Raw genomic sequence first — 12,939 nt, forward strand, 5'->3', positions numbered from 1 at the left:
TCATCACAACCTCAAATCATGATGCCGAGCTCACAAGACGCCTTCAATGTTTCCATCCCCCAGTCCCCTCCTCCTCCGCAGAGCATCTCCAGCTATTCCCGCTTCATCCACGACCACACGAAACGCCAAATGCAGGCCTTTGGCGGCCTGTCATCGTCAAGTTCCGGCTCCAGAAACCGATCATCGGTCGGCACATCCATGACCAACGGAACGGCTCCCACAATCTAGTTTCCCGCGTTTGATCTGCGGGTGTCCAAAAGCAAAATGAGGCGTCATGTCTAGCGGAGCTTTACTTTTTTCTGATTTCGAGCGTTTTCGATTCCCGCGCGCGTATCTCGCTTGACTCGCCATCATAGCAAAGTTTCAATCATGGTGCAGTTATTACCCCTGGGCATTGCCCACAGTGTGGTACTGCCCGGACAGCTCGGCAGCCGAACCATATCATGGCATAGGTAGTCCACGTCTTGGACTGCCAGTATAGACACAAACGTCTTCTTCGAACACGGATTTTGCAACGCAGCCGAAAATGCAATTTGTTGCGTCACTTCGATGACGAGCCTACTCGAGCCATTCGCTAATCGCCGCTCGCTTTAATTCTTTTACTCTTTTCTCTAACGAACATATATGATACACGCATGGCGTTAATCGGTTTATGGCATGGAAGAACCATCCGCGGTGGTCTGGGTATTGTTTGGGTTCTGGTATATACACGGTCACCGGAATGGCGAAAGGGGGGGTCAGGCTATATCAGGCTGTTGAAGCCACCTTCAATGGAGGATAATAGCAAGTTAACGAGGCAATATGGAACTGATGAGGTTTCAATCCAATGCAATCACTCGTTTGTATTCACTTTTACCACCTCTGATGCTCCTTCGTGTAGATGTGAGATGATCGAATGTGTTATGTGACAAGAAACGCTACGTAAAATTTTCATTATGCGACCCAGGTGTATCCTCCATTCGCGCCTTGTATAAGGCTTCTTTCCTTATTATGTACATCGCATAGAAAATTCAGGATGATCCCGAACCTATTCCATATCTCATAGTTCGGATTCCAAATCAACAACTGCTCCCGCCCTCGCCCTCGCCCTTCTCGCAATATTCGCTATACTAAAGAGGGCTTCTTCTTGATACCGAGCAAAGCAGCATGGTCTTTCTTCTTCTTCACAGCCCTCTTGAATGACGGCGGCGGTGGCGGCGGCGGCATGGAACTGGTCGCCGCGCTGGAATCCAAGGCAGCTGGAGCCTCCACGGCCTTATCACCACTCATCGGCCCAGACACTTCAGCAACTTCAACGACTTCCTCCACAACGCCAGGGTTCTCTGGGCCAAGAGTTTTCAGCCGATTAGCGGCTGCCGCAAATGCTCTCTTGGCAGCCTCAGCATCTTCTCTCTCTTGCCGCTCGCGCTCTTCATCTCCAGAACGAATGATGGTGTCTGCGAAATCCACACCTTCCTTTTCCGAACGATGTATCCGCGCATTTCTCTGTCGAATCTCGTCCAGCGCATCGGCTGCAGCCATTTCGCGTCGAGCATCGGCGTTCTTCGCCTCGAGGTCTTCCATGGCGTTCTTCTCTTCCTCGCCCGCGGCTTCGGCCTCTTCCCGCTCCAGCCTATCCAGCCTCTCCTCCAGCGTCTCTTCAGCCAGTTCCTTGTTTCGCCATGGTTCAAATGAGCGCATGGCGCCCTTGACCATTGCATAGTCTGTGTTTCGTGGATCGGTGCGAAAGGTGATTTCGGCGCTGCATCGCGTGCACTTGATGTGGAAGAAGAGGATCTGGATGCCCAAGTATTTCTCGTCCGGTCGGATCTCCTTGCGCGAGTTGAACTTGCGGCCCTTGTAGATGTATTCGCCGCAGCTCAGGCATTTCATGGAAAAGGGAGCCATGAGTCGGACGGTTTGGATTCTCGGCCCTGTGGGTTTGGGTCCCCGACGGCGGCTGATGTCGTTGGGATCGAAATCCGGGGGGTAGTATTTCTGCAGGACTTTTCGCTCAGACATTGTGAGATGCGGTCTTGGTTATCGCCGTGTGAGGGTGAAGTACGAAGCAGCAGTTGAAGAGTCAAGATGCCGGTCATGTAACTGCTAAGGTATGGAGAAAGAAAGTTGAAGTGGCGTTGATGCAGCAACAGTAATCATTGTCGGTGCCGAGCTAAGAGATCCTACGGTAAGGCTGAGGTAATGTCACCCCCTAGACCCATGTCAGCAGCAGCTAAGGTGGCGATAAGAGATAAGCTTTTGTCCCTGCAAGGCTGAGTCGCGCCTTAACTTGGGCTCTGACAATCAAACCTTCGATAGGTACTTACCTCACTCATCCATCGCACCCTCAATCAAAAGTTGCCGCTGCCATCAACCTGATAGCCCAATCTCATATTCCAATCTCTGGCTACACTAAAGCGCTCATTCTGAAACAAAAAATACCAGGACATTTGGCTTCACTTCTTTACGAAAACAACACAAAATGCCCAAAGCAGAGGTCGGCTCGACCAAACACTTGAGCAACAAGCTCAAGTCCAAAGGCCTCCAGCGCCTGCGGTGGTACTGCCAAGTCTGCGAAAAGCAATGCCGCGATGCCAACGGCTTCAAGATGCACACTCAGTCCGAGAGCCACGTGCGGCAGATGCTCGTCGTCGGCGAGGACCCCAAGAAGTTCATCAACCAGTACAGCGACGAGTTCCTCAAGGACTTTCTGCAGCTGCTGCGGACGGCGCACGGAGAAAAGCAGGTGCACCTGAACCAGTTCTACCAGGAATACATTGCCAACAAGGAACACATTCACATGAACGCGACAAAGTGGCCGTCATTGACCGAGTTTGCAAAGTATTTGGGGAGGGAAGGCATATGTCGGGTTGAGGAGACGGAAAAGGGACTGCACATCAGCTGGATCGACAACTCTCCCGACGCCCTCAGACGACAAGAGGCACTGAGGAGGAAAGAAGCACAAGACCAGGGCGACGAAGAAATCGAGCAGCGCATGATACGAGAGCAGATTAAGAGAGCTCAGCAGATGGCCGGCAAACGCGATGCAGAGGGTGAAGAGGAGGCGGAAGGCAGGGAGCTCAAGAGACAAGAGGGTGAAAAAATCAAATTGTCATTTGGTGCGAAGCCTAAGCCCAAGCCGGAAGACGAGCCTTTACCGAACGCCACGAAGGACAAGCCTGAAGAACCTAAAGGCGGCGAAAAGTCTGCGGAGACAAACACGGCCGCCCCCAAGGAGGAGCAACCGAAACCAGCTGCGACCAAGGGAGGCTTTGGCGGAGTGTCTTTGAAGCTCGGCGAAAAACCACAGACCAAGAACGTCTTTGCGCAGGCTAAGAAGAATGCGCTGGCTTCAGGATCGAAGAAGGGCTCCATACTGCAGCAGCCCAAGAAGATGAGTGAGGCCGAGAGGATCATGAAGGAAGAAATGGAGAGAAAGCGACCCAGCGGCTCTGTCGGATTCGGGATGCCCAGTGGTAAGAAGCAAAGGACAAATTAGGCACAGTGCTGGGCGCATTTACGATGGGTTGATATGGCGTTTTTCTTCTTTCTTTTGGAATTCTGATCTGGCCACGGCGCGTCGGTTACATATAGAATGGAGGTATTCGCAGCACGCTTGCATTTTCCACAGATACCATAATGTCTTGAATAATAATTCAAATGACTACCCAGTCTTTGAGGTCTAATAAATTCTCAATTCCCGAACCTATAACGCCGTATTCGCCCGTATTAAACGCTAAATGACATATCGTGCTATTTGCCCCTTTGTATTAGGCATCCGTCTCGGTCTGCGTGCCATCTCTCCTGCATTGTCAACACACGTTAGCGTCCCTCCTGTCGATGATACCCAAGTCGTGTGCATCGATTGCGTTGTACGTACGGGATATACTGTATCCGGTATTCATCCTCTAGCGAGGACCGGATCTCGTCGGGCAGCTGGCCAGAGACCTTGATCGCGTAGAGACCCGGCACGTAGCCGTCGAGGCGCTGCCATTTGGCCACCCACGACTTGGCCGGGTTGGCGAGCGAGATGAGGCCCTCGAAGACCTGGGAGGTGCAGCTCTCGATCTGGTCCTGCGAGCCGATGAGGTGCAGAAACTCTTCGCAGTTGGGGCATCCTTCGTCGCGGAAGCGCTGTTGGGGGGTTAAGAAGGGGGTTAGCGGAGTTGATTCGCGTTTCTACCGGTGGTAGGAGAGACAAGGAGAGGGAAGTCTCGGGGAGGCGGAGACGCACGCTGTATGTCATAACAATGGAGCAGACCATGCAGGCGCGCAGGTAGCGCTGCTGGCCGGGGGTGACGAAGTTGGACATGGTTGATGTGATGGAGTGCTTGAAAGAAGTGTGAGAGATGAGGATGGGGATTTGTCGGGGCGAGGTTGGCAAGGCTGAAGGAAGTGTTGAAGACGGAATAGAAGTCCATGGATTGGGTTGGCGGGAAAGGCGCTAATGCGGAATTGCTTCCGAGACGCATGGGAGGTACGTACCTTTCTGTGCTAACAACGGAGCTCGAATCTCTTTGAACAGTTACCAATCTTTGCTTGTCATGTCTTTTCTTGTAGATGGAAAGATAGCTCAATTTGGCTTTTCTATGTCGAAATCTAATTATGTTCTAATTTCTATTTCCACAGTATTGAACTCCGATCATCAGTAGGGATGGCTGTTGTGTGAGCCAAATGTACAGATCAGGGCCCAATAATACCCAGAATGACACTATGAACCGATGCATCTAAACGCAAATCATGCACCAAACGCAATCTGGATTTTCACCCATCAACAGCTGCCAACCCAAACAACCACTCTCACAACTTACACGCATTGCACGCAATATCATATACAAAAGATGTCTGAAGCAACAGCCCCAGCCTCGCAAAGATCAATTCTCGAAAAGTCAAGGCTCTCCAAAACGCACGAACTCCTCACGTGCACCATCAAGACACCGCCGTTCTCATACATCCATCTGGAGCTCTTGACGAACCCTCCTGAGGCGGCCGCCGCCGTCGAGCTCGACAACCTCCAAGTCAAGTCGTACTGCACGGCTGCTCTGCGCCAGTTTCTCGGGCTGACGGGCACCGCGATCCCGCTCGACGTGCTCAAGGTCGAGGCCTCGGAGTGCTGGATCCGGGTTCCTCGAGATGACCTGGGGGCCTTTGCCGCCGCGCTGACGGCCTGGAAGGGCTCCAGCGATGGAGGCGTCGACTTCCTCTTGCGGGTCAAGCAGTGCTCTGACTGGCTTGGCGCAATGGTTGGGAGCCATGGACAAGATGAGCTGTGGAACAATTGAGGCATTGGTGCTGCATAACCTGAAATACCTAATCTACAACGGGGTATATCTAAGTAGTGCCTCTAAATGGCCGTCTTTCTCAGGTCCTTCTCAGGTTCTTTCACTCTTTTCTCTAACTTGATACCCCTTTGGACAACTAGGTGCTAGAGAAACATTCTCAGGCTCTTCCAAGTCCTTACTCGCCTGTCCTCTGTTTGGCTTCAAGTCTTACATGAGAGACGACATCAGGGAGTTTTGAGCGTAAGCCTACGTATCACATCAGGACTCGTTCTAGCGGAAGCATGGGGAAGAGAGCATCAGGGAGGCTTACCATTGGCCGGATGTTCGGGTGCGGTACCGCGTCGAACTGCTCGAATCGCAGCTTATAATCAGGTCCGATGTTGATGTAAGCGCCCCTGTTCTCGGTTGAGTCGCAATATCTCGGGGCGGAGAAGACTAAAGAAGAGTGTCTTGGTTAGCTTTATTCTGTGGACATACAGACATGGGATGTATCATCTTCAAATAAACTTGATACGTACCTGTGATGCATTTGCCATCGTGCTGCACTTCGTAGCCGTCCATGCGCACCTCGTGACTTCGGATGACGGCCTCGAGGCCATTGTTCTCGCAGAAACGCTTGGTGACGTCGGGGCCGAACTGCATGCCGACGCCTCGCTTGCTGGGTCCTCGGCCGGGCTCGTCTTGAGGATCGGTCCACAGCATCTCCATCATCAGGCCCGCCTGACCGGGCTGGCGCTGTGCGTGTCGGTTCAGCTTGCGAATGTCGTCCAACGTGACCTTATCATCGGAGAATAAGCCGCCGTGGAGAACCAGGTACTTGGATCCGATCAGCGTCGCCAGGGGCAATGCGGAGAAGCTCTCGGAGAATAGCCTGAATATCCTGCGCAAGGTGTCAGTCAACCTCGAGACCCAGCAATACCCAGAATCAAAGTTCAAGAGTTACCTTTCGTTGTACTTGGCCTTGCATTCTCCCTCGAAGCCGTACACCTTGTTCATGTCGTCCGTCTCGTGGTTTCCTCTATTCAGGAAGAAACCCTTGGGTCGCAGCCACTTGTAGGCGTACAGCAGTAATGCGATCTCGGTAGACCAAGACCCTCTATCGACGAAATCGCCGTTGAACAAGTACCAATGCTTATCAGATGGGCTGCCATTGCGCCGGAACAGCTCCATGAGATCAAAGTACTGGCCTGGATATGGCATTAAACGGATTAGCCCCCTGGGAATAGCCAACCAGGATAACCTCGGCTCGATATGTTTTGCTTACCGTGAGTGTCACCGCAGACTGTAAGTTCGACTCCCTCAGGAACGTCCACCTCCACCATCGTGGGCTCCTCGTACACAATCTTCTTGACGGCAATGAGGATCTGATAGACGTATTTCTTGGCAATGAGCTTGCCGTTCTTGAATCGCTCAGTCATGTCGTCGATGAACTCCTGGGTCATCTCGTCGCCCAGCCGCACTCCGTCATAGCCCTCCTCAACGACCATGTGCTCCAGGTCGAGCCCTTCCGCAGCCGAAGGCTCATCGCCCACCTCGATGGCTGCGAAAAAGGCCAATTGGCGCACAATCTTTTTGCATTCCTCCAGCTTGAGTCGCGCATCCTTGTTGTTGGGGTCTAGCCGAACGCATTCTTTAAAGTCCTCGATGGCCTCCTTGGGTCTCAAGATCGCAGTGCGGGCGAGGCCTCGGCGGAAGTATGCCTATATAAGAAAACGTCCATCGATTAGCTTGCCGACCACTCACATGTCAAGCTATCCGGATGGCAGTCATGGTTACCTTGACCAGGTTCGGGTTGAGCTCGAGTGCCTTGTCAGCGTCGGCAATCGCATATCCGTATGCTTCTGTCTTGATGTACGCCTAGAGAGAGAACCAGTCAGCCACGATGCCGTCGACGGTACCGACAACAAGCCGGTGCAGATCGGATGTACAGACTTGGGCTCTGTTGGTGAAGAACGTGGGCTCGGTGGGATCGGCCTCGATGGCCTTGGTGTAGAAGTTGATTGCCGCAGGGTAATCTCCAGCTGCGAAAGCCTTGTTTCCTTGGTTCTTCAAGTCGACAGCCGTTTGCGACATCTTGAAGAAGGATAATCAGGACTGGAACACGCGGGGAGACGGGGAAGAGATCCGAGGATTCGAGATTTGGGGTATCGTGTGCGCCAAGCTCTCGCGGGGAAATTTCGCAGGATTCGGAGATAAAATGGTTCTCGGGCAGAGTTCTATACAAGAAAGACGCTCTCTTCGTCGAGGAAGCCAGGCAGCGTCGCAGGCGCAGGATCTGGAGGGAGAAGTGGAAGCAGTTGGACTTTTTGCAAGAGAGCCCAAAACCTTTGGTGGTGTTCCATGGGAATCGAGAATCGATAAAGAACTGGGGAAGCGAAGTGGATTCTCGATTGGGCCTAACATGGTCCCGAATGAGGAGAAGGGGCTGCAAGTGCCGTACATGAGGTGTACTGTAAGTGCAGCCTCCAAGGCCTCGATGCGCCCCTCGCCCCCTGTAGCCCTGCGCTGTTGCCGCTGCCATGTGCCCTGTGGGTACGCATCTCCAGCACTGTCGGGGGCGACGTTCGGCCGCTGTGCAGCCCTAGAGCCCGCCTGTGGCCTCTGTAACGGTCTGCCCGATCAAATGGGTGACCACCCAGGCGCCAGCTGATCGGATAGATGCATGACGTGCAAGTGCAAAGTGCGCGTGTACATGTGGTGGCGACTGTGGGGCAAGTAACAAGGGGTGTGCTGTAGTGACGGCAGTGGTCCAAAGTACCGCCAACCGCACGGTACTTGCCCCATAGCGGCTCTGCTCTTTGTTCAATGCGTTTCCAACGTCAAAGGCCGCCAACTTCGACTTCTGCATCAACACCACAATCTCTCACATCGTCACTCAAGGAACAAAACCACCACTGTTTCGACCCACGGCAAATGGGACGCTCATGACAAACGTTCGATTCACGACTTAGTTTAGACGCCACAGACTCACAAAGTGCATTGAGCTCAGCCTTGACGCGGCTGGCGATGGATTCCGCGGCCGGGTCCTCGAGCGCCCTGGTGCGCAAGAGGACCGACACTGACCTGATGCCACCTCCGCCTCCAGCAAAGAAGATCAAGAGACCGAAAAGGGTGCTGGAGGAGGATGCCTACACCGAGGCCCTCTCTCAGATTATTGCCAGAGACTTCTTTCCGGGCCTTTTGGAGACGCAGATTCAACAGGAGTACCTGGACGCGTTGGAGTCGAAGGATGCGGCCTGGATAACAAGCGCCGGTCGAAGGCTCCGAAGCGTCATGACACCTGGTCGCAAACCCGCCAGATCAGCCTCAACAGTCAACGCTACAAGCGGCAACCAGACACCTACTAGTTTCGTCGGGGATACACCAGCGTCGATGGCAACAAGCGTCGCGCAAGACAAGCCGAAGCTGGACCTCAACCTGAGCCTGTCGGCATTTCAGGCGACCTACACTAGCGAGGACAACGAGAGCTTCTATAAGCTGATTGACAGGCAGAACCAGAAGAGGGCTGATAAGTACGCTTGGCTCTGGCGCGGAAACAAGCTGCCCTCGAAGCAGATGATCAAGCAGAAAGAGGTCACCGACAGGCTGGAAAAGACTCGAAGCCTGGTTGATGACGGGTTCAAGAGAGATTTATTGGCCATTAAGGATGTTGAAGAGCGGCCGGCGCGGCCGGAAGCGTGGAACGCAGCCCCGAGGAATGGCTTAATGTTTACCCCGGACGGCCTCGAGGACGGCGTCAAGACGGTCGCCGAGAGCGCAGAGGAGCAGTCTCGAATGGCGCCACGTTCCATCAGCTACGAGAACACAAGGATGCCACAGCCTCACGTGCCGCAACGGCCGCCGTCGCCGACCATGTCGTCGGTGCGCGACGCCATTGCGGGAAAGCCGCGTCAGAACGATCTCGATTCCAGCATTGTTGGCGGCGGCGAAACTCCTCGGGTAAACGGTTACGCTTTTGTAGATGACGAAGACGGCGACGGTGCTGCAACCCAGCCCGCGCCTATCATCAATCTGGGACCTGGAGATGCAACGAATCCCTTCAAGATACAAGACCAGAGAAAGCGAGAGCTTCTTCATGAACGAATGGTGGAGCGCATCTCTAAGTCTAAGAGTGATTCTCAACGGAGGGGGTTCACAGGCAAGGCGACTGCGATGGAGACACCGCGATTCACCAGCGGCCCCAGAGTATCGGAAGGCTTGACACCAGCTGCGCAGCGACTATGGAGCAAGATGGCGACGCCTCTGAGGGGGAAAGCAGGCGAACCCTTTGGGCAAGCAACGCCAAGGAAGCCCAAAGGCTCGCTTCTGAAGAGTGTCAGCAGGAAGCCACCCAAAGCAGAGTGATGGTGTGTTGTCGACGTGGACATTTGCTTGTTGTCATGTTCCCTGCCTCAAAGAGCAGCACTCCTTGGGAGTTTGATTTTCTATTCCTATTTTTATCGTGTGATTTCATTTCGAGATTTGATTTGGAGGTTGGATTAGCATGGCGTTTCTGATAGGAAAAGCGGGATGGCAAGGATGTGTCTTTAGACCAGAAATACTCTTTGCTCACTAGAAGGTCGACAGTTGGCCATACAAGTTCACAGTTGGAATTATAATCACAATAGCACCAAGTTAACTTCATTTCCGTGTAATCAGTCAAGTCTCTTTGCATTTTCCGGAGCCTGTACAGTTAAGCACCTAGTTCTAGACATAAGGTATGTTGTATGAATCATAGACTCTGCCTCACTGTTGCTGCTTTGGTGACATGCAGCTTCGTCGCCCCGCTTAACTGCATAATTTGACGACATACATAGCTAAAACTTGGCGGCCTTTTCATGGGCTTCACTAACCATATCAAAAAGCCTCGATCGTCACTACTAGGAGCATACCCAGCCATTGCTTTCCCCAATTGCCTTCCTTCTCACGTCTCCCTCTTGTTTGCGGATTCGGCGAGTTCACATGGGGTTTGTGGACTTTGCGATTGACCTCGCAGCGGTTCTCAATGCCTCTCGGTCAGTCGCATCCAAGCATGTCGCTCTTCGGGGCCGGCAGCTAGACGTCTACAGCAAGACGTCGAGCGTGGGAGCTTTGTTGAGGAACAAGGCTGTCGGCAGTGCGGCGCAGGCGGGCGATTCAAGGCGGAATGAGTCTGCTCGTGGGAGTCAGGCGGTGGAGAGTGAGAGCGTGGACGGTGAGGGCGTTGGCAGGAAAGCGTCCGAGTCTGCGGCTTCATACTCGTCCACGCCAGTTTCAGAGGGGTTGAAAGTGGAAGATTTCAAGGTCCGTGAACAGCCGGCGTTCAAGACTTCCTTGTCAGGAGACGATGCTGTGCGACAGAGGATAGAGGAAGCGCCGAGGACATCTTCTGCGACTCATGATCAGGATCGAGACAAGCTCAACGAAGAGCTGGGCGTGCCTCAGGGAGCTGACATCAACGTCTTCCATATTGCGCGGGGCTCGCAGATCTTGGGATCACTACGCAGACAACCAGGGCCGGCGAGGAGCACAAGACAGGCTGTGGGAGGCGGGCCGGGAAAGGAGCACCCTTTGCGGTATTGGCCGCGTCCTCCTTCTCCTCCTCCAGTCGCGGCAGATACTGCTGAGACAACAACTTCCAGCCCTTTGAGTACTAGGCTCGAGTCTACAAGTGGCAGCGCTGATGTAGCGGAGCTTGGGTCTGTTCAGCGTCAGACCTCTGAGTCTGTTGGATCCTCCGTGTCAACGCCAGGCGAGGCGAAGGTGTCTGAATCCGAAGCTCGGCGGGATCCTCTACGGGATGCCACACTTCAGGCTACACCGGAAACTGTATCAGAGGCTGTACCCAAAGCCACATCGGAAGCTACACCAGAAAGCACAAAAGAGGCTGCAGCCCAGGTTGCGTCAGAGTCCGCAGCAGAGGCCACACCAGGAAAAGAGTCGCCGCTAGACACCGGCAAGGTGGATGCGGAAACAGTCGAAGCTGTCAAGGAGGCCTTCGTCCCCGAAACACCGCCCGCAAACGTGCCCAGCTATCAGCTGCGGGAATCCAAAGTGCCGGCTACCCGATTCAGCCGCATCCTCAACTACGGCGGCCTGGCTGCCGGCATGCTTGGCGGAGCCGTGACGGAGAGCGTCAGCAGAGCCTTTGGGGGCGGCGGCCAAGGATCCGTGTTGCTCAGTGGCGGCAATATGGAGAGACTGGTCGCCAAGCTGTCCCGGATGAGGGGTGCCGCTCTGAAGCTGGGGCAGATGATGAGCTTCCAGGACTCCAAGATGCTGCCAGCCCCTATCCAGGAGGTGCTGCAGCGGGTTCAGGACCGAGCGGACTACATGCCGGCGTGGCAGCGGGACCGGGTCCTGGCCAGCAACCTTGGCTCCGACTGGCGAGACCTGTTTAGCGAATTCGAAGAGAAGCCTATTGCCGCGGCGTCGATTGGCCAGGTGCACAAGGCCGTGCTCAAGTCGAACGGGAAGCGAGTGGCCGTCAAGATCCAGTTTCCTGGTGTGGCCGACTCCATCAACTCTGACCTGGACAACCTCGGCATCCTGCTGACGGCCACGAAGCTGCTCCCCAAGGGCCTCTACCTGAACAAGACGATTGACAACGCGAGACTGGAGCTGGGCTGGGAGTGCGACTACTTGCGCGAGGCAGAATGCGCGAAGCGCTTCAAGGAACTCCTCCGGGGCGAAGAGGACGTCTTCGAAGCCCCTGACGTGTACCCAGAGGCATCCGGCAAGCAAGTATTGACCATGGACTTTCTGGACGGCATCGGCGTAACCCGCGTCAAGTCGTTTACCCAGGAGCAGCGCGACTGGATCGGCACGCAGATCCTGCGGCTGTGCCTGCGGGAGATTACAGAGTTCAAATTCATGCAGACAGACCCCAACTGGACCAACTTCCTCTACAATGCCGCGACGAACAAGCTCGAGCTGCTCGACTTTGGCGCTTCGCGAGAGTACCCCGAGGAGTTCATCTCGCAGTACGTGCAGCTCCTCGAGGCCGCGTCCCGGTCCGACCGGGAAGGCGTCAAGAAGTTCTCCGAGGGCCTGGGCTACCTGACGGGCCACGAGAGCAGGACGATGCTGGACGCGCACGTCCAGTCGGTCCTGACACTGGCGGAGCCGTTCCTCGCGTCGGCGCCCGAGGTCTACGACTTCAAGGACCAGACCATCACGGAGCGGGTCAAGGCCCTCATCCCGGTGATGCTGCACGAGCGGCTGGCGCCGCCGCCCGAGGAGACGTACAGCCTGCACCGGAAGCTGAGCGGCGCGTTTCTGCTGTGCGCGAGGCTGGAGAGCAAGGTTCGGTGCCGCGAGCTGTTTGTCAACAGTGTGGCCAAGTCGGGATATGTTGGAAGTGTTTAGGGGGGGTTTTGTACAAGAGCTGTATGAGTGTGTACTTCTAGCGGACGTCATGTCAAGTGTAATTTTAGGGATAGATGAAAAAGTGAGCATATATAGATGTCTTTTTCGCTCTTGGAAAGGGGGGTTGCCCGAAGCTGGTGAGATCTCGATTATATCAGCTTTTACAAAGTTCGTCGTATGACGATGGCTGAGCTCGTAGATGCTTCCATTTGAGATCAGATGCGGCATATGCGATAGTTGTGCGTAAAGTGCTGACCTGGGCTAGGTGGTAATGGTTCGAGGTTGATATCGTACTCGTCATGTCTTGTCCTCTCGACTCAGCAGTCCCATCATCAAGCAGCGTAGTTCTATT

The 12,939-nt window shown here is 54.4% G+C and overlaps 7 protein-coding genes across 7 annotated transcripts; 4 read left to right on the forward strand and 3 right to left on the reverse strand.

Moving 5' to 3' along the window:
* Positions 1-1,000: 1,000 nt before the first annotated feature.
* Positions 1,001-2,130, reverse strand: TRIREDRAFT_123903 (helix-turn-helix FIS-type domain-containing protein). Its single transcript, XM_006969077.1, has 2 exons — positions 1,280-2,130; positions 1,001-1,210 (listed from the first exon to the last, which is right to left on the reverse strand). The coding sequence occupies exons 1-2, from the start codon at positions 1,999-2,001 to the stop codon at positions 1,105-1,107; spliced, it is 828 nt and encodes a 275-aa protein (XP_006969139.1). The 5' UTR covers positions 2,002-2,130; the 3' UTR covers positions 1,001-1,104.
* A 331-nt stretch (positions 2,131-2,461) lies between these two features.
* TRIREDRAFT_69423 (uncharacterized protein) lies at positions 2,462-3,478 on the forward strand (the record flags this gene model as incomplete). The annotated part of the gene is made up of 1 exon (XM_006969024.1): positions 2,462-3,478. One exon carries the CDS (start codon positions 2,462-2,464, stop codon positions 3,476-3,478), a length of 1,017 nt encoding a protein of 338 aa, XP_006969086.1.
* Positions 3,479-3,749: 271 nt separating this feature from the next.
* spt4 (transcription-elongation factor) lies at positions 3,750-4,291 on the reverse strand (the record flags this gene model as incomplete). The annotated part of the gene is made up of 3 exons (XM_006969078.2): positions 3,750-3,783; positions 3,860-4,113; positions 4,214-4,291. 3 exons carry the CDS (start codon positions 4,289-4,291, stop codon positions 3,750-3,752), a joined length of 366 nt encoding a protein of 121 aa, XP_006969140.1.
* Positions 4,292-4,820: 529 nt separating this feature from the next.
* Positions 4,821-5,261, forward strand: TRIREDRAFT_69288 (uncharacterized protein; the record flags this gene model as incomplete). Its single annotated transcript, XM_006969025.1, has 1 exon — positions 4,821-5,261. One exon carries the CDS (start codon positions 4,821-4,823, stop codon positions 5,259-5,261), a length of 441 nt encoding a protein of 146 aa, XP_006969087.1.
* A 26-nt stretch (positions 5,262-5,287) lies between these two features.
* On the reverse strand, positions 5,288-7,328 carry TRIREDRAFT_52144 (uncharacterized protein). Its single transcript, XM_006969079.1, has 7 exons — positions 7,194-7,328; positions 7,038-7,118; positions 6,526-6,961; positions 6,205-6,448; positions 5,780-6,141; positions 5,572-5,696; positions 5,288-5,467 (listed from the first exon to the last, which is right to left on the reverse strand). Exons 3-7 carry the CDS (start codon positions 6,746-6,748, stop codon positions 5,462-5,464), a joined length of 960 nt encoding a protein of 319 aa, XP_006969141.1. The 5' UTR covers positions 6,749-6,961; positions 7,038-7,118; positions 7,194-7,328; the 3' UTR covers positions 5,288-5,461.
* Positions 7,329-8,267: 939 nt separating this feature from the next.
* On the forward strand, positions 8,268-9,605 carry TRIREDRAFT_69381 (uncharacterized protein; the record flags this gene model as incomplete). The annotated part of the gene is made up of 1 exon (XM_006969026.1): positions 8,268-9,605. One exon carries the CDS (start codon positions 8,268-8,270, stop codon positions 9,603-9,605), a length of 1,338 nt encoding a protein of 445 aa, XP_006969088.1.
* A 597-nt stretch (positions 9,606-10,202) lies between these two features.
* On the forward strand, positions 10,203-12,587 carry TRIREDRAFT_69179 (uncharacterized protein; the record flags this gene model as incomplete). Its single annotated transcript, XM_006969027.1, has 3 exons — positions 10,203-10,760; positions 10,929-11,117; positions 11,211-12,587. 3 exons carry the CDS (start codon positions 10,203-10,205, stop codon positions 12,585-12,587), a joined length of 2,124 nt encoding a protein of 707 aa, XP_006969089.1.
* Between the last annotated feature and the right edge of the window lie 352 nt (positions 12,588-12,939).

Source organism: Trichoderma reesei (assembly GCF_000167675.1).
Source record: "Trichoderma reesei QM6a unplaced genomic scaffold TRIREscaffold_28, whole genome shotgun sequence".
NCBI lineage: Eukaryota > Fungi > Ascomycota > Sordariomycetes > Hypocreales > Hypocreaceae > Trichoderma > Trichoderma reesei.

Excerpts from the sequence above, each read along its gene's own strand:
- TRIREDRAFT_123903 (XM_006969077.1), bottom strand. The coding sequence starts at position 2,001 with ATGTCTGAGCGAAAAGTCCTGCAGAAATACTACCCCCCGGATTTCGAT. Across the intron at positions 1,211-1,279 it reads GTCGTTGAAGTTGCTGAAGT|TTCCATGCCGCCGCCGCCAC; the intron begins GTCTGGGCCGAT and ends CGCGGCGACCAG.
- TRIREDRAFT_52144 (XM_006969079.1), bottom strand. The coding sequence starts at position 6,748 with ATGGTCGTTGAGGAGGGCTATGACGGAGTGCGGCTGGGCGACGAGATG. Across the intron at positions 6,142-6,204 it reads AAGGCCAAGTACAACGAAAG|GATATTCAGGCTATTCTCCG; the intron begins GTAACTCTTGAA and ends CACCTTGCGCAG. Across the intron at positions 5,697-5,779 it reads CGATGGCAAATGCATCACAG|TCTTCTCCGCCCCGAGATAT; the intron begins GTACGTATCAAG and ends ACTCTTCTTTAG.